Source organism: Pararge aegeria, chromosome 12 (assembly GCF_905163445.1).
Source record: "Pararge aegeria chromosome 12, ilParAegt1.1, whole genome shotgun sequence".
In the NCBI taxonomy this organism is placed as follows: Eukaryota; Metazoa; Arthropoda; class Insecta; order Lepidoptera; family Nymphalidae; genus Pararge; species Pararge aegeria.
This window is the reverse complement of record NC_053191.1, coordinates 2,309,799-2,335,695: the sequence shown is the minus strand read 5'-3', so window position 1 is coordinate 2,335,695 and position 25,897 is coordinate 2,309,799. Positions and strand designations below refer to the sequence as shown.

The window sequence follows — 25,897 nt, the reverse complement described above, 5'->3', positions numbered from 1 at the left end:
GATTCCCACTACTGGAAAATGTTTGTGTGATGAGCATGAATGTTTTTCAGTGTCTGGGTGTTTATATGTATATTCTAAGTATTTATGTATATTGTTCATAAACTATTTATCAGTCATCTTAGTACCCATAACACAAGCTACGCTTACTTTGGGGCTAGACGACGGTTTGTTGTTGTCGTAGTATATTTATTTATTTATTTATATCACCCAGACAGGGAGGCTGGAGTGTAAACACTAGATTATCAACGCTCCTTTGATATTAAACTCACAATTTACATTGCAAGAACCTGCGACAATCAGAAAAATCTATTATAAATAAATACTTTCGGGCAATGAGGATACAAACTGCTTTCAAACAATGTTTGGGGATGTTTAATCTGTATGAGGGCGTTGCGTGTAAATATTATCTGTAGTCCGTCACGGGCCACGCGTAGTAAAAATAGTACTTCCTGTAATATTGTAAAACTAAACAAATATGGATACTACCATTGTTTCTCGATGTTTTTACTTATTCGTTTAGCAGGCACGTCACGATTTTGACGAACGTTTTGGGAATGTCTGGTTTGGCTTATAACATAATACAGTAAATAATAATAATTTTGTTTGGAAGCGCGTATTTGTAAAGGATTATTGTAGATAGTCGGAGAAAACAATTCTTGTTATATTTACATAAACCTTCGTATCTATTATATTTATTTTATATATATTATATATATTATATATTATATTACGCTGTGTTAACTTTGGCGATAAGTTTAGTTGATTTAAGCATACAATTAAGTATATCGTTTTAAGAAATTTAAAACCTTTGAGTATGTGCAAATAAAGCCCTTTCATAACCCACGTTGTTCAACATATGCAATGTTAAAAGATATGACGAAGCTAAGGTTTTTTTTACTTTAAATTAAGTACAATGAAACGTTGCATGACTACCCAAGCTCGAAAGAAGACATCTTGTTAAACATTGGTTACTACAAACTCAAGTGTTTTATTTATGTTTCCGAAAACATACTTCAAAAATTTCAAGTATCTGCATTTCGAGCTCATTTTGCAATTGGAGAAAAACTCGAATTTTATCTCGAACTCATTCGTGTTTAAGTGGTAACGCAAAGGTCGATGAAATTATAGGTTGTTGGCCACACCATGTTACTATAATGTTGCCATAAGATTATGAATCACTCACATCATTCACTCCTGATAACTGTTATCTGATAACGATGAGTTCGCCTCATTATACCTATGCTAAATGCGTGTTCTTGCTTGAATGAACCTAACAGTTACGACGTCTCAGGAACAGCGGTATTTTTAAGTCTTTCGGGCTTATCAAAAGATAGAATAGACGAATGCCTAAATATAATGTATTCATTACCATCAAAAACCATTACAGGCCCACTAAAAAGCACGGGTCTCCTCCCAGAATTAAAATGCTTAGGATGTAGTTCACCACCCTGTCCAGTGCAGTGCAGATTGTTGGACTTCACACGCCTTTGAGAACATTATGGAGAACTCTAAGGCATGCAGGTTTCCTCACCATATTTTCCTTCACCGTTGAAACAAGCGAAATTTTAATTGCTTCAACGAACGCACATAACTCTTAAAAGTTAGAAGTGCGTGTTGTTCGAACGCACATAACTCTAAAGGTGCGTGTGGTTTTACATAATATATGAAAAAACAATCATCGAATTTACTATCCTATTGATGAATTTCTTTATATCAAGGTTGCTGTGAAGCTACGACGTTTTCATCCCACAGAAAATGATTTGACTGGCTTCTTCTCGGCCTCTTCTCGGTCTACCTTCTGAACCGATAACAGTCACTAAAAACACACACATTTCTTAAGCGGTTATAAGAACTACTAAATGAATTTTGTATTTTAAAAAGACATGAGAGAACACTCAGGCATGCAGGTTTCGTCACGATGTTTAACTTTAAGCAAGTCAAGCGGTGACATACGCGAGTTTCACGCATTTTGTTCACCCTAAATGTACATATATAGCTCGTGCAAAGCGTTCGAGGATGATGACGTGAGTTCCATGATTTTTGTTAGACTTGCAAAAAGTTAGAACTCTTGAAGGCGCATGAGAAGATTTCACTTTAAAAAAACAATTCAAACATGCAACAGACACCCGTGAATCATTTGATCGTTAGTACGCAGTATGTCGTTACGATAAATGTTATTAATCCTGGTTAACATGATGTCATTATGGTTAGGTTACGTGGCGCCGCTCTGGCGGGAGTCGCCGATATCAAAGACATGGTACGCTGCATTAATCATCTGATTTTTATGAAGTTAAAGAAATTCCTGCTAATCTTAAAGATTTCTGTGTTATCGAATTCTTTTAATATTAACAGTTCGCATATCGCAAGGAACCGCAAAAAGTAACAGGCTGTTTGACTTTTGTATGTTGTCATCATCTTCATATCAATAAGACGGCCGATTGGCGCAGTGGGCAGCGACCCTGCTTTCCTGAGTCCAAGGCCATTGGTTCGATTCCCATATTTTTTTGGGTAATGCACTTTATTTAACGTCATAGTAGATATTTTTATGTATTTAATTGCGCAATCAGCATCATAAATCTGCGCAAATTGTTTACGCAATTAAAATTGAAACGTCAACGTAGATTCGTGATAATCCAGCGATTTTAAATTAAAATGGCGACCGCAGCAACTTGCATTTTGCACGCCTCTGTGTTCGACGTTACATGGAAATTAGTTTTCCAATCGTTTTATTAGGATAATTTGATGCTTACGGAAGCAATCACCCCTTCTCATTGTGAGTCTCCACCCTAAAAGGTTTCCTCACGATGTTTTCCTTCACCGTTAAAGCAAATGATATTTCAATAGCTCAAACAAAAATTTTTTAGAACTCGGCCCCCCGAAAGTGAAGTCGAAGTCCGATCCACTGGGCTATCAGCTAGTATAGGCAGGAGATAAGAATCATATTCTCTAACAAGGGATGGGAGAAATTTACCCCCGTATATTATTTCTTATATTATTTCGTATATAAATTAAGTTCCAAAGAAATCCTAAGAAATAATACCATCTGCATATAGGCTTTTGCACGCGCGTTTTTTATTTTCGTTTGCTCGTGTTAATAACTGTACTACTATAAACTTCAACAAATGTTTCGCATACAAAACATCTGGCATAATAATGTAAATCTATTGTGAACGTGTTACAACCGTACTATACTAACACAAGTGTTCCAAACAAGCTTATCACTGACAAACGATATCTACATAACAACGTAGCACTACGACAATCAATTTCACAATAAATCGGTTTCCCTGACCGATTTAGGTCACGGTAGTCAATCTCCAGTACAGCTAGCCTTGGCAGTAACATTTTTCTCTCCGAAGAAAGGGAGTATTAGAAAATAATAATGACTATAAACTTGCGTCGTCTGTTGAAAACGTCTAAAAAGATATTTCATCATTCGGACATTTTAAATTGGGTTTCATGCTTTGTTTTGGAATTATCATAACTAGCTGTTGCCCGCGACTTCGTCTGCGTTTGATTTTGTTTTTGTTGTGGCATTTAATTTAGTTGTAGTTCTAAAAGAATTAAAGTATTCAGTATCGCTAAGCCTTAAATGAGGGGTTTGCTGCTGTCCGCTGAGGAGTTCTGTCCTTTATCTCCAACCACATTCATCAGATCTTCACAAAGTTTGGGCAAAATTAAACACATATAGTACAAAAATTATTATTTAAATCGGGTATAATTTGTCGGAGTTATGGTGTAAAATCGTCAAACACTTTCATCCCCTCTCTCAAAAGAACCGAGCTTAATGTCGAAATAAAAAATATCTTATATTACTTCTAACACTTCCAAGAATATGTGTACAAAGTTTCATGAGGATCGATTAAGTAGTTTTTGCGTGAAAGACAAACTTACATTGACATTTATAATTTTAGTAGGGATAGGGATTACGAGGTTTGGATAACTAAAAATCGGTTAGAGATAGAGTCGGTGGATAGTAATTAAATTTACCGTCACACATAGTTACAGACATAGTTCAGCGATTCGGTGTTTTGAATACGGTCCGCCATTAATTAATTATATTATTAGTTAACCAAATAACTAAAAAAAAAAACTCTCGCTGCGAGTCTGATGCGTTCCGTGCAGTTTTTTAATTACTCTATCTTCTGTGTCCCCCATTTTTCTTACTTCACAAGCTTTATCTACCAGGATACATTTATTAAAATCTATCCTGTTATCCAAAAATACAGGATAGATAATATGTATATTATCGCTGCGAATCTGATTCGTATTTTAAAATCTTTTTTGTCGCCATCTTTTTACGCCACAAATGTCGCTTTCCAAACCTGATTTTATTAAAATCTATACTTTTATCTAAAATGTAGAGAATTTAAACTACCTGCTTTGTTATCCACTTAAGGTTTTTGTAAATAGCAATAGCTACATTAATATTAAAGTTATAGGATATAGGTTTAAATAATTAAAGTCTACTTGTGAATTTTGCTTAATAAATTTATATATTACTAGCTGTTGCCCGCGACTTCGTCTGCGTTTGATTTTGTTTTTAATGTATTCAGTATCGCTAAGCCTCATATTATATCATAGCCATAGTAGTATATATATATATATATATATATATATATATATATATATATATATATATATATATATAACACTAGCTGTTGCCCGCGACTTCGTCTGCGTTTGATTTTGTTTTTAAAGTATTCAGTATCGCTAAGCCTTAAATCAGTATAGTAGTATATATACAACATGTGACTGTCAATCAATTACAGACAAATAATTTGCAATAAAATAAAATTGCGACTATAATTAAAGATCTAAGTTATCCTATCTCTTAAGTTGGACCAGACTGCTCACGGTGTGCCAATTTAATTTAAAACCGGTTAAGTAGCTTAGGAGTCCATCGCGGACAAACATCGTGACAGGAGATTTATATATATTAAGATTATTATTACTATTAATACATAATTATATTTATAACGACAACGAGTATATCTCAGATGTAGGAGCTACATTGTAGAGCCACTATCGAAAGAGTAGTATATCCTTTGCCTTCTTATATCTGCATCTTTGTGTACAAAGAATAAGAATATAATTCTGGTGCACTCGGCTAAAAAGTCGAGTGAAGTGATCAATTAATCAGACCACGCGTCGTATATGTACGTATGTGGCCATACAGTGATATGTTATGACATGTTGTTTGTTTGTTGAACGTCGCACGCCGCTTAAGCGAAGGCTGTAAGTGCTTATTGTTGATGGCTTAGTAGACAAATTGCTTTGTGACTTTGTTTTGCTTCGGTGGGATATTTCGAAATGGTTTTCATTACTTTGTTGTGTGTACCTACACTGATTTCTTCGCCGTTGCTCATTCCATTTGTGTGATTTCTTTTTTTATACGGCATGTGTTGCTATTTCTGTTATTTGTTTATATGAATACTCTAAGTATTTATTTATATTATTCATTAAAATATTAACCAGTCATCTTAATACCCATAACACAAGCTACGCTTACTTTGGGGCTAGGTGGCGATGTGTGTATTGTCGTGTATATTTATTTATTTATTTCTATTGCCACTTCTACATAGTTAAATAATCATCATCATTGCAATGATGGCGCCGTGGGCAGTGAACCTGCCTTCCTGAGTCAAAGGTCGTGGGTTTGATTCCCACAACTGAGCCATTTAGATATATCTATCTACTATGACAATAAATAATGTTCGATATATATATAATATTATAAATGTCAATGTAAGTTTGTTTGTTACGATTTCACGCAAAAACTACTTAACCGATCCTCATGAAACTTTGTACACATATTCTTGGAAGTGTTCGAAGTAATATAGGATACTTTTTATCCCGACATAGAGGTTATAATATGTGTTTAATTTTGCCCAAACTCGAAGATAGAGGACAAAACTCCTCAGCGGACAGCAGCAAACCCCTCATTTAAGGCTTAACGATACTGAACAATACATTTTTTTAGAACTACAACTAAATTTAATGCCACATCAAAAAACAAAATCAAACGCAGAAGAAGTCGCGGGCAACAGCTAGTAGTAGATATATTAGCATCACAAAACTGCGCAAATTGTTTACACAATTAAAATTGAAATGTCAATGTAGATTCGTGATAATCCAGCAATTTAAAATTAAAATGGCAATTGCAGCAACTTGCATTTGCACGCCTCATTGCGCGACGTTACATGTAAATTAGTTTTCCAATCGTTTTATTAGGATAATTTGATGCTTACGGAAGCAATCATAATAAACAATTAGAAGCTAGATTGCTGTTATCCATTATCAATAGTCTATAACAGTCTACCTGCTGGACTAAAGGCCTCCAGAGGGGAGTTAGTGATCGTTGTAGTTGGTAGTAGTAGCACATAATACGCTGCTGTTTTCCGATTCGTTCCCTTAGACTGATACCACAACTTCGAGAAGATGAGGGATGGTGACCATTACTGTATTTAGATTTGCAGTCACTAGTCAGTTTTGCTTTTTTTCATTTAAACAATAAACTTACATCATTAAATTTTTAATTTAAGTCTCATAATATATAAAATCATTTATTTCTCTCCGTATTCATTCCCTACTATTCTCTTCTCGAGCGGGTGAAGATCATCTACACCCATGTACACCCAACAATAAAATATCATCAAAGCAAATAAAAGCTATATTTGACAGTTAGACAGTTCAAAACTAGGAGTACTCCGATCGTCACCAAACTTTACAGGATTACTCGCCAGGTCAATCCGGAGATTCCTTGAAAGTTTCATTGAAATCGGTCCAGCCGTTTCGGAGCCAATACGGAACATACCCACACACTTTCTCTTTTATATATATAGAAGATAGATTTATAGCCTTTTCAACAATCTTATCTTACTGATTATTTACTTATCGAGACACCGGTTACGCTTGATTGTCTTACTTTAGCATAAGCCTCCCTCAGGTTCTTCCATGCTTCGCGATCATGGGTTTTCCTTGTCCACAGAGGTCCTGCTGTCGATCTTAAGTCGTCTTTCCCCCTTAATCTCTTACTGTCTCTAGGGTACCACTCTGCTATATCTTTATGTTATACTAATATATATATGTTTGTTTGGTTGTTTACTTGAACGCGATGATCTCAGGAACTACTGGTCCGATTTTAAAAATTCTTTAAGTGTTGGATAGCCCATTTATCGAGGAAGGCTATGGGCTATATCAGCGTGGTGGACTACGGCTTTATCACCTTCTCATTGTGGGAGACCCGTGCCCTGTAATGGGCCATGGCTTGCCATAATGATTTGACGTGTCTAGAATGCTTATAATATTAGGCCGACTTAAAATAAATGAATACACAGCAGGTTTCTATTTCTTGAAGACATCGCAAAGCAAATGATGTGTACCATTTCTTATTATAAACTTACCAACGACTTGCGAACCTTGAGAATTAATCAACACTGTTATAAGCGGTCTACGAGTCTTGTAAGTAGATATTACACGTTATTGGTCGTAAATTGATGACGAGGCCAGCTCCACAGTGTAGGATGTTGGATGCATCACTGCATTTGCCTCCCACAGTTAAAATCCCGCATTAAAAGAGTTTTAGTATTTACTAAGTTCCGATTATTTTTTACACATACTATGAAAATTAATCATTCCAGTCCACATTATGCTGTCGCGGTGGACTACGGTCTTAACCCCTTCTCATTATGGGAGAAGAAAAAAAGGTTAAAAATTAAGCATGATTTGGAATACTCCGCGAAAAGCAGGAGAATCTGTCGGGTGTAATTTTTAATTTCATCAATCAAGCAATGTACTCCTCAGCCACGTTTCGCTCCGATACCGGAGCATCCTCAGGAGATGTCAAAGTCAAAGTCAAAGTCAAAAACATCTTTATTCGAGTAGGCCCATGTAGCACTTTTGATGCGTACATTACATGAGGATCAAGCGGTACTGAGATGATGGCGGTAACCATATTCGTAAATTTAAAACTAAAGCTACGAGGGTTCCAAACTCGTCCTGGTATAAGAAGAAGCCCACAACAAACTTAGCCGGGTGTTTTGGACGGCCGACTGGCGCAGTGGGCAGCGAACCTGCTTTCTGAGTCCAAGGCCGTGGATGTTTGTGTGTGAAAATCAATGCTTTTTGGTGTCTGGGTGTTTATATGTATATTATAAGTATTTATCTTTATTATTCATAAAAATATTCAAGTGCCCAAAACACAAGCTATGCTTACTTTGGAGCTGGATGGCGATGTGTGTATTGTCGTAGTATATTTATATTATTATTATTTTCTTTGTTATCACTTTGAAATTAAAAACGCACATAACTGGGAAAAGTTTGTGGTGCGTGCCGGGCTCGAACGCGGTTATAAGATAGGAAAGCCGAAGCCTTACCCACTAGGCTATCAGCGCTTCAACACCGGCTGGACAACATATAGGTGTTATAAAATTATTATAAACCTACATTCAAATGATTACATACGAAAACATAAAAAAAAATGCCCAAATAAGAAAATTAAATAAAATAAACTCAAAGGTGGTTTAGTACAGGAACAATAAAGGCTATTTCAGAATAATAATAATAATTGTTTAATTCAGGTCAAACACATCTCAATAAACCTACACGTTAAAAAAGTAAAGAATTTTAAACGATCTCAAAAATATGAAATTAATAAGACCGCAGAAGGTACCATCCCATATCATATCCACAGTAAATATATAAGTTTATATATTAACTATGGCTTTGCGGGCGTAGGTATTAGAAAAGAAGAAGCAAAGCGTCTATGGGATACCATAAAGTATCCTCTCTTTTAACTCGGCGATCTACCTACCGAATCAAATGAGTTAATACATCGCAGAGCCGTCCCATAAATAAGAGAAGTACTTCATTTCGATCGAACTAGAGCTTGACTCTTTAGTCTAGATTAAAAACTAGAGTGTTAAAGAGAAAAATCAGTAAATCGTTGCAAAACTCTGACTCAGCAAGCCAACTTAACTTTCTACCGTTTCAAACAATTAACATCTTGTTCATATCCATTCTTTAATTTATCTCTCATTGCGTCCATTTCCGCCGCCGCGCCCCTCTCGCTCGCACACAACGGGCAACCCTTGTGTCGGACAGAGACAGATGCAATGAATGAATGGTTCGTTCATTCACATTGACTCTGAGGTCAATCAGGAATCAAGTATGGGCTGAGATAAATTAAGGCCAAGTGCTGGGAAATAGCGGCTGTTGAATAAACATAAGTTGTTTTTAATGAATTGTTATTTTAATTAAGTAGGGCAAAATTGTTAAAAATGAAGGCTTTAGTTCCACTTTTTCTTGCTTACCTATACTTATTGAAAATGTAAAAAGATAAAATCGACTTCATTGTTGTAATGCAATATTTTTTTAGCTATAGGCACAAAAGAAGGATACGTAACAATATTTAATTGGCTGACATATTTTCATCAGTTAATTTTATTTAAAAAACTTTAACTTCAGAGTAAGTACCTACGGCTAACTTTTGTATTTCTAAACATTTCGTTCTCGGAAATTACAGTGGCATTTATTATATCTCAATAAGTTTAAAGTTTTTATAAAACGTAAGCTTACAGAAAAATCCTATTATAAGTTTAAGGATTACTTAAACGATAAAAAAGCTTGGGTATGAATTGCTCTAAATATTAATTAACTGTGAGATGGTAATAACAAAAAAAATACCCGTAAAAATATATAATTGGACGACATACTTTTATCGGTTATTTTTATTTCAGAAACTTGTGGGCACTTCAGAGTACCTTCGGCTAAATTTCTAAACATTTCGTTCTCGGAAAATACATTGGCATTTATTATAATTGTTTGTGATTGATTGTTTGGTTGGGTGATGATCAAATCAAAATTACTAACCGAAATACTTTGTTCAATTTTCTTTGTTATGTACGACTACGATGGTTCTCGGCTTTTGCTGTAATAATAATTGTTAAAAAATAATTATTCATATCGGTTTCTAAATAAATAAATAATAAATAAATATACTACGACAATGCACACATCGCAATCTAGCCCCAAAGTAAGCGTAGCTTGTGTTATGGGTACTAAGATAACTGATGAATAATTTTATGAATTATATACATAAATACTTATAATGTACAGATAAACACCCTGACACTGAAAAACATTCATGTTCATCACACAAACATTTCCACAACATCCAGTTGTGGAAATCAAACCTACGGCCTTGGACTCAGAAAGCAGGGTCGCTGCCCACTGCGCCAATCGGCCGCCAATAATTGCCGAAGATAATAATCTCTTGCCGAAGGTCTGTTTGGTGTCGAGTATAAGGATTGAAGACATTATAAATTACACCATACATATTCTCCTGCTTTTCGCGGAGTATAGCAAATTAAGCTTATTTTCATAATATATCATGGAATTCCCCGAAGTAACGCCTGCTTCTATCCAACCAAATTTGATTCGGCCCGACCCGAGATTTGTGCCCGGGACCGCGTGCTCCGCAGATAAACATGTTAACAACCAAACCAATGAGGAGGCCGTTTTCAAAAATCCATTGAACTTGTAATAGGTATCTAAATCTTTAGATAAGGTAGGTAGAGTCGAGTCACATCGAGATTTTTGACGGCCGACTGGCGCAGTAGGCAGCGACCCTGCTTTCTGAGTCCAAGGCCGTGGGTTCGATTCCCACAACTGGAAAATGTTTGTGTGATGAACATGATTGTTTTTCAGTGTCTGGGTGTTTATCTGTATTTTATAAGTATTTATATGTATTATATTCATAAAAATATTCAACAGCTATCTTAGTACCTCTGACACAAGCTACGCTTACTTTGGGGCTAGGTGGCGATGTGTGTATGGTTGTATTATATTTATTTTATTTAGATACCTTACGCGAAATGCAAATTTTGTCTCGAGACCATCAACGATTCAATGAGTCACGCGATCTTAGACATCTATCAAATACCAACCGGTTCTATAAAATTGCTCACAGTTCGGCTGCTATGACCTTGACCTGGTCTGCGACTCCCCCGGATGTGGCTGTTAAACCCAGCGGAACTGAGATGTCGTCATCCCAGATGACTAATCTTAATGTTTTAATGCTTTTTATTTTGGTAATATTTTTGACGCCCACTCTTGTGGTAGTAAGCTTTGGATCACGAAACACATGAACAATGTTTATTGCGTAACTCATTCAAATAAATAATAAATTAATATACTACGACCAATGCACACATCGTCATCTAGCCCCAAAGTAAGCGTAGCTTGTGTTATCTGTACTAAGATGACTGATGAATATTTATGAATAATATACATAAATACTTATAGAATACAGATAAATACCCAGACACTGGCAAACATTCATGCTCATCACACAAACATTTTTCCAGTTGTGGGAATCGAACCCACGACCTTGGACTCAGAAAGCAGTACAATATGAGTACCTTCAAATCAAGAGTGAATAGTCATCTTCTAGGCAAGCGCGCTCTATCTTAGGCGGCATCATCGCGCTCGCATCGCGTAAGTCAAGCGCTCGTTTATAAAAAAAAAAGACAGTCAATTTCGTCTTAACTCTATAAAGGAAAATTCAAATTTTACTTTCCGGTATACATTTAAGAAATGAAATTACATTATCAATATGTATACACCCCTAATAATTAATATACAAGTAATATACTCGTAATAGGTCGCGGGCAAAAATACGTTACACGCAATGATATCACGCTGGAGAATCGAACCCGGAACTGAAATTTTAATAAGCAGACAACGTCACCGGAACTTGTACGAGTGGGCGCACTGACTTCTAAATGTCATTGTAATATTGCGTACCTTTTTATTCAAAGACAGTAGTAAACAAGGCAGTGGCCTTTTATCAAATCCTTACTTATACTTATATTATAAATGAGAAATTGTTTGTTTGTCCTCTCTTAAGGTCCTAACTCAGCAACCTTGATTTTTGGATCTCCTGAGTTTCTTGCCAGCTCTTCTCGGTGGAGTCTGCCTTCCGAACCGGTGGTAGAGTCACTACAAACTTGACTTCACGTTTCAAAAGTGCTTATAAACTGGGGCTCCTTGAAATAAATGAATTTTGAATTCTTTGGTATAGAGTTTCTTGAAAGGAGAGTCACAAAGACTAAAGTAGAATAGAATAGAATAGAAAAACTTTATTGCAACACAACACAATAGGTAAAATACAAGGAAAACAGTTATAGTACTTAGTGCTGACGAGAAGAAAAACGAGAGAAGAAACGAGTCGAACGTCTTGTTTCCCAATTCCCGGGTTCTATGGGATTTGTAAAAAAACCGAAATAAACGCGGTTGAGCGGGACATGGGTAAATATAAGGTCCAAGTTGCTGATTTAAAATTGTATTAACTAACGTAACTGAAACTCAGAACCGTGCTGGTTTAGTAATATTTGCAGTCCGCAAGTGTAAACGCCGCAGACTCTATGTCGCCTGTTACCAGTTTCAACAGCTGTGTCCATAAAGGTACATGACCCTTAATAACTGGTTAATCGAGTATTTACGTTCTTGTTCACCATCGATTTCTTTTCACGGCCGATCGGAGTTTTATGTTGATGAAGTATAAGCTTTTATACCATTATACCACTTGTATTTGGCCCTTGACTGCAATCTTTTGAGGAGTATGATAGTTTTAATAAACCAATACCGCTTAATTGTTTCTACGCGACGTAGGACCTGAACGGCAAACGCTTGGCGATACTATGGTGGTGATTAGACAAGACGGAAACCTCATAACGGAACGAGAAAATTCGGAAGTTATAAATATGGAATTACCACTGCGTCAGGGATAAGGGAGGTCGCGCCTTATTAAAAAAAGAGTGTGACATTTTTTTATTTCATCAATATCGTGTTACAGTAAATTTATAAAGTGGGTTAAAATAATTAAACTTTGACTAACAACCAATGTTCATGACATTGAGTTGTTGGGTAATTTGATATAAATACGACTGCATTATCGATGCACCGCTGTCGTACATGGACTCGAACGATGCAAAGATACCTCCCGGTGTCTTAGTCGTTTATCAATCGTTTCCCAAGTTGTTACCGGAGATTTTGTCCGCTTATGAAAATACCACGAAAACCGTTCATTCTCTGGGCTTAAAATTTTGTCCGCTTATGAAAAACCGTTTATTCTCTCTGCATAAAAAGTAAGGTATCTACTTAAAATACGTATAACGTCAAAATAAGCAGTTTTGCTAATGATGCAATTAAATATGCTTTAACTGTGAATTATTCATCATGAACAAACCTATACGCCTTAAAAATTCTCCATAATGTTCCCAAAGGCGTGTGAAGACCTGGTGGACTACCGCCTAACCCTTCTCATTCTGAGAGGAGAGCCGAGCCCTGTGGGCCGGAAGTCAGTTTATAAAGGTGAAGTAGTTATTAAGTGTTTTGACGGCCGACTGGCGCAGTCGGCAGCAACCCTGCTTTCTGAGTCCATGGCCGTGGGTTCGATTCCCACAACTGGAAGATGTTTGTGTGATGAACACATGTTTTTCAGTGTCTGGGTGTTCATCTGTATATTATTCTTATTTATGTATATTATTCATACAAATATTCAACAGTCATGTTAGTACCCATAGCACAAGCTACGCTTACTTTGGGGCTAGATGGCGATGTGTGTATTGTCGTAGTATATTTATTATTTATCACGCTCTGCCATTCAAAAGAGTCTTTCAGTTGAAGTGTGACAAAACACTGAAATTTTTATTCCGACATTATACCACATTTATTAATGAGACCCTAAATGATCGGCAGTGTTTTAGGTATCAAAAAGAAAAAAAAAACAGACCCACTTTCTCGTTTATATCGGTTAGCTCGTTCGATAAGCCAATTCAAACTGGAGGTATTAGTTATTTAATCTTAGTCAAGCGGCCACTGAATAGATATCGCTTTCATGAAGCTTAGGTTTCATGATGAGATATAAAGATCTTTGTAGATCATCCTGATTGGTATGTACCAAATGAAAATATAGGTAGGTTAGTTATTATATACTTACTGTAGCTTCACAATATATTTATAACAATTAAGTATTTGTAAGACAACATATTAGTCTTTATAAACGAAAAGTGGACATAAACAGTCGACTTACAAGAAATGGTCATAAATTAGTGTCATCTGCATATCGTCTGCGTAAGGTACAGGGATCATTTGTGGGATTGAGTATACGCTTTTATAATATGATTCCTAAGGTGATTTTGGACCTGCCAATGCACAAGTTTAAAGAATTTGTTAAAACACATTTATTACAGCAAGGTTACTATACAATTGATGAATTTTTTAATGACAAGGTTGCTTGGAAGCATCCGGTTCCGCTTTCAGCTCTCACAAGATAGAAAAATGAATGTTAAAATGCAAAATGTAAATTGTTGATGTTGGAAAACAGCAACTGCAGAGTTTCTTGCCGGCTTCTTCTCGGTAGAATCTGCCTTCCGAACCGGTGGTAGAATCACTACAAACAGACAGACTTGACGTTTTAAAAGTGCTTATATTAGGCCTACTTGAAATAAATGAATTTTGAGTTTTGAATTTTATACATCTGTTGCCCGCGTTTTTGTCCGCGTTTCTTTTATATTTGAATATTTACATATTTGCATATTTTGAATTTGTGTATTCTTGTCAAATAAATCAGGTGTAGTTATTAAAATGTTTTGCTTAAATTAAGTTTTATTTGGATTTAGTTCTGAAATTCATAATCTCTTAACTTCTACATTCAATGTCTGATTGGATAAATTAAACAATTTTTGCCGCTACGCACACAGAATTAATTCTGATATACTAATGCCACCACCCACTTTTGTTTCTACCCTAGATTTAATCAAATTTTAAAGTACAGTTACATTAATAAGCATAATATTATAAGCCGAAAAGATTTTACAATAAAAATAATTTATTAATAACAACATTTCTTCTATTTCTTTTGAGAATTTTATTTAGAAGCAGTAAAGCTTTTTTATATTGAGCTCATCCGGGTACTACGCTATGCTTTCTACCACCAAGCAGCATTTCAGCAGTGTGTTGTTGGTGATTTTTATAATCTAGTAGCTGTTGCCCGCGACTTTGTCTGCGTTTGATTTTGTTTTTAATGTATTCAGTGTCGCTAAGCCTTAAATGAGGGATTTGCTGCTGTCCGCTGATGAGTTCTCTATCTCCAACCACATTCATCAGATCTACACAAAATAAGAACAAAATTAAATACATATTATAACCTCTATCGTACAAAAATAATTATTTAAATCGGTTATAATTTGTCGGAGTTATGGTGTAAAATCGTCAAAGCTTTCATCCCCTCTCCCAAAGGAACCGAGCTTAATGTCGGTATAAAAAGTATCCTATATTACTTCTAACACTTCCAAGAATATATGCACAAACTTTATTTATTTATTTATACTCTTTATTTGCACACAAATAAAAATACAGAAAAAGAATAAAAGAAAACACAGACAGAAGAAGTATACAAAAGGCGGCCTTATCGCTTTGTAGCGATCTCTTCCAGGCAACCTTAGGATAACAAAACGGTAACATACTGCAGGTTGTGCAGATTAAAAAAAATACATACTAATACTTAAACTAGATTACACTAATAAAATAATACATAATATATTAAAAAATAATAATAAACTAATATATACTATAACATATCATAAATACATTAACAACAGTTAATACTATTACAAGTCGCCTTCAATGTAAACTATAGTGGTTTTTGACAGCTTTCTTAAAAATACAAAGTGACTTAGACTGCCTTATGTCTGTTGGGAGCGCATTCCACAGCGCTATGGCTTGCACTGTAAACGAGTGCTCATAGAACTTAGTTCTATGAAAAGGCATACTCAGAGTCAGCGCGCGACAAGATCTTAAATCAGATTTTGATAAACTTTCATTAGGATCGGTTAAGTAATTTTTGCGGGAAAGCGTAACAAACAAACTTACATTGGCATTTATAATATTAGTAGGGTAGGGATTAGTAGGCACAGGGATACTTATGGTTTTCCTTTGAGGATCAGGTGGGCCATCTGCATGGGCCTTCAATTAAAACTATTTTTTTAAAATTCTATGTATAGATAAACAAAACATGATTTTAAACAGATTAAAAATTTCTCATTTTCTCTTGTTCCAGTGGATCACGCCAGAGGAATGCGAGCTCTACAGCAGAGACCGGCGGCCTCCCCTGGTCATCCCCCGTATCACGCAGTACCGCCCTCCGCCGCGGAGGGATCCGCGGCCGCAAATACCTTCATATACCGAGGTGGGTGAATAGCCTACAATGGCTGGACTAAAGACCTTAACAAACAGAAAAGTTTGCCTATAATCGGTGGTTATTTAAAAAAAAAAATTAAAACGTATGTAACTTCCCAGGCACGATGTTAAATATTTACCTGGACTAAAAGCCTCTACAACCAGAAGAGTTTGCCTATGATCGCTGGTTATTTTTTTTAATTGAAAGCGAATTTGTTAAATATTTGCCTGGACCAAAGGCCTCTACCAACAGAAAAGTTTACCTACAATCACTGGTGTTTTTTTTTTTTAAATCGATAACGTATGAAACTGCACGGGCACTATGTTAAATATTTACCTGGACTAAAGGCCTCTACAACAGGAAGAGTTTGCCTGTAATCGCTGGTTATTTTTTTTTTAATGTAAAGATAATGAAACCGCACAGGCACCATGTTAAATATATACCTACTCTGTGATTCCCGCTTCTAATTACCGACTAAACAATTAATGAGGATATAAATACATAATACTATGTTATATGCTGTGCAAACGTTTCTGATAAGGCATCCTGTTTTCCTGCCTTGCTTCAAATTAGTTCTGTCCACCTAAGACAACTTATTATAGTTATTTAAATTTTTAATTTTCCCCCCTATGTGAAACGGGGCACAGTTATTAATTTTTATCTATTTATGATTTTTCTGTAATTATATCCTTTTTTTACTCAGATGCATTATAAATACATACGTTTTTTAAGCGGTGATAGCCGAGTGGGGAGGAGCTCGACTTCACTTTCGGAGGGCCGAGTTCGAATCTAAATTATGTGCGTTTTAAGTAATTAAAAAATTGCTTGCTTCAACGGTGAAGGAAAACATCGTGAGGAAACCTGCATGCCTGAGAGTTCTCCATAATGTACTCAAAGGTGTGTGGAGTCCACCAATCCACACTGGGCCAGCGTGGTGGACGGTTAACCCCTTCTTATTGTGGGAGGAGACCCGTGCCCTGCAGTGGGCCGGTAATGGGTTGATATGATGATGATTGGAAAAAATTGGAAAATATATTGCTCTTCCATAGCCGGGTTAAAATAACATGCAATAATTGTTCTGAGGGCAAAGCTTATGACGCGGTGTAAAGCAACGTGTACAAAGAGACAAGTAGAGTAGACTTAGTACTAATACTACGTACGTGTACAAATCAATGAACACGCACTTGAAAAATCATAGAGTATTAAATAAAACGTATACAAGTACAGCGGGAAAGAGATAGCGAAGAATTTGCAAACAAATATTCTTGAATCAAATATTCTTTGGACCAACCAATATGGCGAATGTCTTAGGGCCCCCATGGACTACAGTACCTACTGCTTTGGATTGGCAGATAATGGACATTGAGGAGCTTTGCTTAAAAATGTCTTTTTTTTTTTTATTAATTAGATATTCTCAAAATTTTGTCTCGCTATAGCCTGGCAATAAGAAATGGCCTAAAATTCCATGATATTCATAATTATCTACTAAATATTCCCCATGCCTTACGAATGATAATGCACGGTTTGTAGCGTAATTTATCATCAATACTCATTTATCAGGACTTTAAATTATTACTTCTCAAAATTTTGTTGGTTGGTTGTTGGTTGTTTGAAAGTAACACCCTTTTTACGTTTATCTACCGTTTATCAAAGAAATAACGGCTCAAATTTAAGCGTTTGGCTTGGTTTCGCAATCTGAATAATCCATTCCATTAAACGTAGTGTTTGTATCATCTTAATCCACACGGTGCTACTGTAGTCTGTAGGGGTTCCTAATCATAATAAATTATGCGAACATACAATGAGTTTTGAAAATGGAATTCGCGCCAATGCACGCATCCGGTGTTGAATGAAATGGTGCGAATTTTAATGGCGACGGTCAATGAAGTTCGAAATATGAATTTTATTATTGATAAAAACATTTAGACCATTGTAGCTTGCAAGCAAATACAAACTCTTTAGGCCAGAAATGCTCAAGTTTTTTGTCTCATAGCTGTCAGTCTGACAGCTGTTAAAGTTAGTGCACTTTTAAATATTTAAATTGCAAACATGTTCCATTCATGAAAAAGTCTCTCCGTGAGTTATCTCATACATTTTTATTCCGCATGTGGTAATAACATGTAATATGTATGCTATATATACGGCTAGGGCCAAACTATACTTCGTATAACTCTACACAATGTGAAATGTAAGATATTAACCTTTGCATTAATTAATAAAGATATAAGATTAAGATTTCCATAGGCTGTCCCAAATATAAAATGAATGAATTAATACACTTTTATTGTACACCACATAAACATATAGAAAAATTATAAATAAAAATTTAACAAAAAGTATACAATTTGGCGGCCTTATAGCTACATAGCGATCTCTTCCAGGCAACCAAAGGCGTAAAACACAGCTCAAGAAGATAAATATACAAAATAAGCATTTGCAAAGCAGGTAAAGTGTCTAGACAATTATGGTTCAACCAACGCCATCTGTTATGCGCGCATTCATTAAAGCATTTGAATTAATCGTCAATAGATGGCGCTTGTAGTAACTCAACATTTGTTTATTTTAAGTTTAATATTATTCTCATGTTTTCCTCTACTTTAAAAACTTATTTATCCCTATAATATAAATGCGATCAAATTAATTACGCCTTAAAATAGAATTTAGCGTACTTGAAAGATGACACGAAGTCAAAGAGCTGTCACACTTAACAACAGTCGTTCAAAAGTGGACACAAAGATCAAGTTATGACAAGAGAAAACGTTAGGTATCTTCGGCTTAGAAGGAAAACTTAATAAGTGCAAATTCATAGCTATGAGATAATTGCGATTTCGTACGGAAGTCTTAACAAAGTAATCGGTGCAAGAAAAATTATACCTACTTTTAATTATAACATACTAAACAGAAAAGCATTTGCTCCTAATGGGCCTGATATGAGAGATATGCTTGGTTGTGTAGTCATCAAATCTGAAATGAATAGCTAAGCTAATTTGGTTTTGGGCTAGGCAACTAACTCAAAATCCTGTATACAAGAAAAGGCAGCAGTTATTTACCCTCAGCATTGGCAGGAGACAATTATCTCCGGGGAGATAATAAAAATTTTACTCTCGCACAGCTTTATCAACTCTCAGAGCACTGGCGCTCAAGTGGAAATAATTTGTGTAAAAATAAACTTCAATGTTCCCGAGCTTTATCAGGTGGAAACGTTAATTATATCCCTTATCAGGGGTTATAAACCTCTCCTGCTTGAGAGAGAGAGATAGAGAGAGAGGGAGAGTGAGAGAAAGAGAGAGAGGGAGAGAAAGAGAGAGAGGGAGAGAAAGAGAGAGAGAGAGGGAGAGTGAGAGAAAGTGAGAGAGAGAGAGCAAGAGCTCGGCCGTGGAGTGGATTTCAGGCAAAAATGTCACTTCGTTTGTTTCCTTCTACACCGTCGGCTTTATATTGTTATTGGTTGAATGTAATACAATTAATGTTTATTTATGATTCACGATCCAATAACTTAGTCATTACGTACCTATGAACAGACTGGTAACATGAACGTTACCTAAAACGGAAATAAAGCACACTGCTCAACTTAATATAATAGTTATTATAATATAGTTATTGTTTTTCCCTAGGCAAATAAAATAGCTGTGATAGCTTAGTGATTAGAACCGAGTTCAACCTCCGGCAGGCAATTCTAACTTTAAAGGCACAAAAAAAAAGGTTTCAAAGGTTTTAGATTTTTTCTATATGTACCTATCTAAATATAAAATAACAAGTGCGATAAAATAAATAAAAAGAAAACACAATACAAGGAGATTTTCTTTCATTATATTCTTTAAAATTAGAAAATAAACTTTGTACGCGAAAAGTAACTAAAATATTGTTTACATTATAAGACAAGTGAGAAAAAATACACTTTACTGTTGTTATTTCCACAGAACTAAGAACATACAGAATTCGTGAACATGAAAGACAGATGAATCGCATTTATTATTAAACATTTGTGTAATAAAATTGTTTAAAATAAAAATGTGTGACAAAGCAGCTGGCTCAGTATAGCTGCATACTAAACAACGCAGCACTGGTGTTCAGCCAGTCCCAACATGACTTCAAAAACCACTCCACTTTATTAGTGTTTCACGAACAGCCTGTTACTTCACTCCATTTAGCAGTTGACAGTAATTATTTTACCTTCTATGTTCGAAACGTATATGGGTACAATGCGAAAGGTTTGCGAGCTAGCAACATGTAGAAGTGAGACGTGCGCGGGGCGTTATTCACTGTTTTTGGACACAATGCACTACATGCAATAATGTCTGAATTAGGGTTCTGTATGATCTTAATACTGTGGGTATTCCTTGCGATTTTGTTCGTGTTGTCTCTAAATACGGATCTCATTAGAAAAAGTCGCTCCGTGCTACGTGATCAAATCAAAATCACGAGGCGATCCGCAGAAAACAAGAGATAAAAATTAAAGTTCTTTTAAGGTCCTTCACATTCCTGATTTGGTCACGTTTGGTCACGAGCATAGCACTCTCGATCGCCCGCTGGGTGACCCTGAGCTTCTTTTCATAGTTAGGGACATCGGAATTTAAAACGTAGATTCCTTATAACTCGTAATATCCGCTAAGAATAAGTACACATCAGCTATAGACAGCTATATACGTAGACAGCTATACCTAATTTCCGTTACTCATCATCATATCAACCCACTAAACGGCACGGGTTTCCTACAATGAGAAGGGTTTAGGCCGTAGTCCACCACGATGGCGCAATGGGATTGGTGAACTCCACAGTCCACACGCCTTTAAGAACATTATGCAGAACTCGTTTCGAACCTTGAACGAACAGGTTTCCTCACAATGTCTGCCTTCACCGTTAAAGCAAGTGATATTTTAACTGCTTAAAACTCACGTAACTTTGAAAAGTTAGTGCTGCGTGCTGGGATTCGAACTCGGCTCCTCGAAACTGAAGCGGAAGTCCTAACAACTAGGCTAAAACCGGTAGATACTCAAAAAGAAAAAAAAAAGAAAATTGAAGCCGATGCGAGTACCTAGGTGCGACCTACTAGTCGGTTAGGTATGAGACATACGTCTTCCAACTTTTTACTATTGAAGTCATGAATGTTGGCTTCATTGAACACCAATAATAATCAGTGCGCGTAATAAACTAAGATAAGGAGGGCGAACGTTTTCTAACGTCGATTCGACGACCGACCACTGATAACAGAATTTTGGTGATGTGCATTCAACCCCATCGACAATGTTTTTATCGATATATTTTCGGATTTAGTAATTATCTCTGATAGCATCAGCATCATAGCAGCTGAGTTTCTTGCGGGCTTCTTCAGGGTAGAATCTGCCTTCCGAACCGGTGGTAGAGTCACTACAAAAAGACAGAATTGACGTTTCAAAAGTGCTTAATACTTGAAATAAATGAATTTTAAATTTTGCTATTTACCAGTCCACAACAGGGCACGGGTCTACTCCCACGATGGGACGGGGTGTAGACCGTATTCCACCACGTTGGTCCAGTGCGGATTGGTGGATTCCACACGCCTTTGAGAACTTTATAAAGAAATATTAGGCATGCCGGTTTCCTCACATTGTTTTCATTAACCATTGAAGCAAGTGATGTTTTAATTACTAAAAATAATAATAGCAAAATGTCTTTATTGCTTTCATCATTGTTTGACACAGAAAAGTATATCCTAAATAAACCAAATTTTATTCTTTTACAAATAAAAGTAGCAATGAAGCAAATGGCCGAAAACTTAGCCTTATTATGCTGTACATTGGCGACATTTACGACGATACCCACTGATTTTTTTCCGCTGGTTTGGTTATTCAGCCGCTCCGCCCCGTTGTGCGTTCCTGTACATTTCAATGTGTAATACGTAATAAAATACAGAGGGGTTGTAATCATGAAGTATTTACATGTATAAAATCAAATCAAATCAAATCAAATCAAATCGTTTATTTGCAGATTGGTATTACATTGTTGGTAGGTACACAAAACATAGGGACAAACAATCCGCCTTAGATGGCATGCAAAAAATATATATGATCGTACAATAATTATACAATAATAATACTATCTTAAATCAATCGATATTATTAAAATAAGAATAAAATTTAAGAGTGATATCAAAAGTACAAATATTATTATTCATGTCAAATTAAATCAAATCAAATCAAATCAAATCAAATCGTTTATTTGCAGATTGGTATTACATTGTTGGTAGGTACACAAAACATAGGGACAAACAATCCGCCTTAGATGGCATGCAAAAAATATATATGATCGTACAATAATTATACAATAATAATACTATCTTAAATCAATCGATATTATTAAAATAATAATAAAATTTAAGAGTGATATCAAAAGTACAAATATTATTATTCATGTCAAATTATATCACTGTAAATGTCAAACCTATAATATTGTGTCTGTTAAATATTCTTGGATGGTATAATAACATTTCCCAATAAGTAATTTTTTTATCTTATCTTTAAAATCTACAAGATTTATGTTTCTGTTGGCTAGTGACGCTGGCAATTTGTTGTATATTTTAGGCGCCATAATGAAAATACTATTCCCAAATAACGCTGTGGAATGTGGCTTATACAATAATTTATTTTTCCTGCGTTCGCTATCACTATATGTAAACAAGTGATTGTTCTTTTTGATAAATATCAGAACTTCATAAATATACAAACAAGGACAAGTTAGTATTTTCATTTTCTCAAAATACGGTTTACACGTATCTGTGGGACGCAAGTGACATATAGCTCTTAGACACTTCTTTTGACATTTAAATATTCGCTCTCTATCAGACGAATTACCCCAAAATATTATACCATATCTTAAACTTGCTGTGACATACGCATTGTATGCAATTATAACCGCTGTCTGATTAACCACTTTCGACAGCATATATAATGCAAACGAAAATCTGTTTAATTTTAAACACAAATTCTCAATATGATTCTTCCAATTAAGGCTATCGTCAATTTGCAAGCCTAAAAATTTTGTGTTTTTTGTTACCTCAATTTTTTTACCTAAATACTTAATGTCTAGTGCCATACTATTACCTTTATTCATGAATGTCATAATTTTTGTTTTGTCAAGATTAATAATTAAATTGTTAAATGTCAGCCAATTAATAATATTACATATTGTATCATTTATATCATTTTCAAATTCTATTTTATTCTCACCCACAAAGATCACTGTGCTATCGTCAGCAAATAAAACCATCTTATGATCGGTTACCCTGGGAAAATCATTAATATATGCTATAAACAGCAGTGGACCCAATATACTACCCTGCGGAACTCCAGTTATTACAGTTTTTGACTCTGATAAATATGCAGTTTCAGTTTTATTGTACCCGACTAAACTTGTCATCTGCGTCATTTGCTGCCTACCTGTCAGATATGAATTGATCAATGCCAGTGCGTTCCGTCTAATGCCGTATACACTAAGTTTATCTATTAATATGTTATGGTCAACGTAGTCAAATGCCTTAGTAAGGTCCATGAACAACGCGCAAACGAGCTTCTTTTTATCTCTATTAACCATACTTCTTAAGAAGAAGTATGGTTAATAGAGATAAAAAGAACTTAAGAAGGTTATAAATAGCCAAATTGATCGATTTATTCTTTCTAAAACCTATTTGAACATCGGAGAGTACACCATTTTTTTCGAAATAATCATTTAAGCAATTATAAATATATTTTTCTAATATTTTGGAAAAAATTGGAACTAAAGATACGGGTCGATAACAGTCCATATCCTCTGTATCCTGTTTTTTAAATAACGGTTTCAATATAGACACTTTAAGTTTTTCTGGATAAACACCATGCTTTACACATAAAATAGTGATGTAACTCAGCACTGGCGATATTAACTCTGACACATATTATTAAGATTATTCCTTCCATCAGAGCGATGCTTTTACGTTACATTATTTGGAGAATATAACTTCTTAATACTAGATTTGCCAATAGATATGCGCGAGGACACCCGCTTGCTTGAGAGTGGTCCGTAAACTTCTCTAAAACATGGGCAGTCTACCAATCTGCATGGTGGTCTCGACCTGAACCTTTTTAATTTTTTGAAGATACGCTTGCCCTGTAGCATGCTGATAATGGGTTCATAAGGAATGATGTAGTGTCTCGTTGGTCTAGCATATAGCTGCAACTAATATAATGTTACTGTGTGCTTGTTACTTTGCCAAAGGTACAGAAAAGGTTCACGAGGGATGAAAAATGACGTTTAGGAAAGGTCTCAACCCAAATTTATTGACGAAACCTTTATACGCGCGAGTGATGCCACAATACCTTTGAAGACATGTAAAACGCCACGTAAATGTTATGCTAGAGAGCGCAAACTAATTGAGTTTGCGCTCACTGACTTGACCGCTCGCTCCCCCACATTGTTTGCAATATTTAAATTATAATGGAGCTCAAACTCTTGATCGTCCACAAAATGGCGATTTGAGAGCCTCTAGTGTAAGAAAGTCGGACCGGGAACAGTGAATTTTATTGGGAAAACGCAAAGTCTAAAAGAAACTGGTCAAATGAAGTCCGCATTAATAAATCGATAGATGGTGTATTGAATGGTACCGCATCGTTGAGTCAACATTTCGCACCTCATGCATAAACTATCTATTGTGTAAATGCTAAAGAGGTTGGTGGTCCATTTTAACATTGATTAAAGGCTCGCGCTTAGCCACAATCTTAAAATGAAAGTCATGGTGCCTGGTTTTGTTTGTTTTGATGAGAGGTTCTTTTGGCGTCACCAGAGGACTAGTGTCAGATTTTGTTTTTACATTTGCTCATTCCAACGCCTGAAAGTTAACTACGATTTATATGGAATCGAAAGAGTGCCATCTAGTTGAAATACTGAGAAGCGGTATTGTCACTAGATGGCTCCATTGGCGATAGGCATTCCGAGCTAATTCAAAAGTTATTATTTACTAAACGAATGCAAATAAAATGAAAATTATTATGAAAATTAAGCTTAATTTGCTTCGCGAAAAACAGGAGAATTTGTATGGTGTCATTTATACTCATAATCCTTATATTTATACCAAACGGGTCTTCGGCAATGTACCCTCTACGCACGTTTTGTTCTGACACCGAAGCATCTTCAGGAGACTTTACAATGAATATTTGTTAACAATTATTCATCGTAAAGTCAACATCTTCTAAATGATACCATACAGATTCTCCTGCTTTTTGCGGAGTATAGCAAATTAAGCTTAATTTACATAGTGTATCATGGAATTCCGCAAAGTAACATCTGCTTCTGTCCAATAAAAGGAAAATTTAAAGCCAACTCTCGAACCAGTGAGATCATCACTGTTTTATGGTGAGTTATGATGTTTACTTATGTTATGTTATATGTTCAAAATTTTGTAGGTAATTATTTCGATAACACTAAGTACATATATATTTTAAATTAGGTGATTTGTATTGAATTCAATATTGAGATGGGTCCAGCCTTATATATCCAAGACGCTTTCATGAAAATTAAGGTATTTTTCCTTCGCCTAGATAGCAGTTCGTAAATCTGGTAAAGTACGCCTACATTATTTCGCCTACATTTTAACGTTTTTGGTATTAAATTCGGTTTTAAACTATGCTGACTAACCGATAA

The 25,897-nt window shown here is 35.5% G+C and overlaps 1 protein-coding gene across 2 annotated transcripts in view; it reads left to right on the top strand.

Annotated features, from left to right (window-relative positions):
- The window catches only part of LOC120627900 (rho GTPase-activating protein 9-like), a 71,184-nt gene that overhangs the window by 16,673 nt on the left and 28,614 nt on the right, over positions 1–25,897 (top strand). For both annotated transcript variants that reach the window (XM_039896023.1, XM_039896022.1), the window contains exon 2: positions 16,127–16,255. In XM_039896023.1, the coding sequence (XP_039751957.1) occupies positions 16,127–16,255 (129 nt within the window). The remainder of the gene's footprint in view (positions 1–16,126; positions 16,256–25,897) is intronic.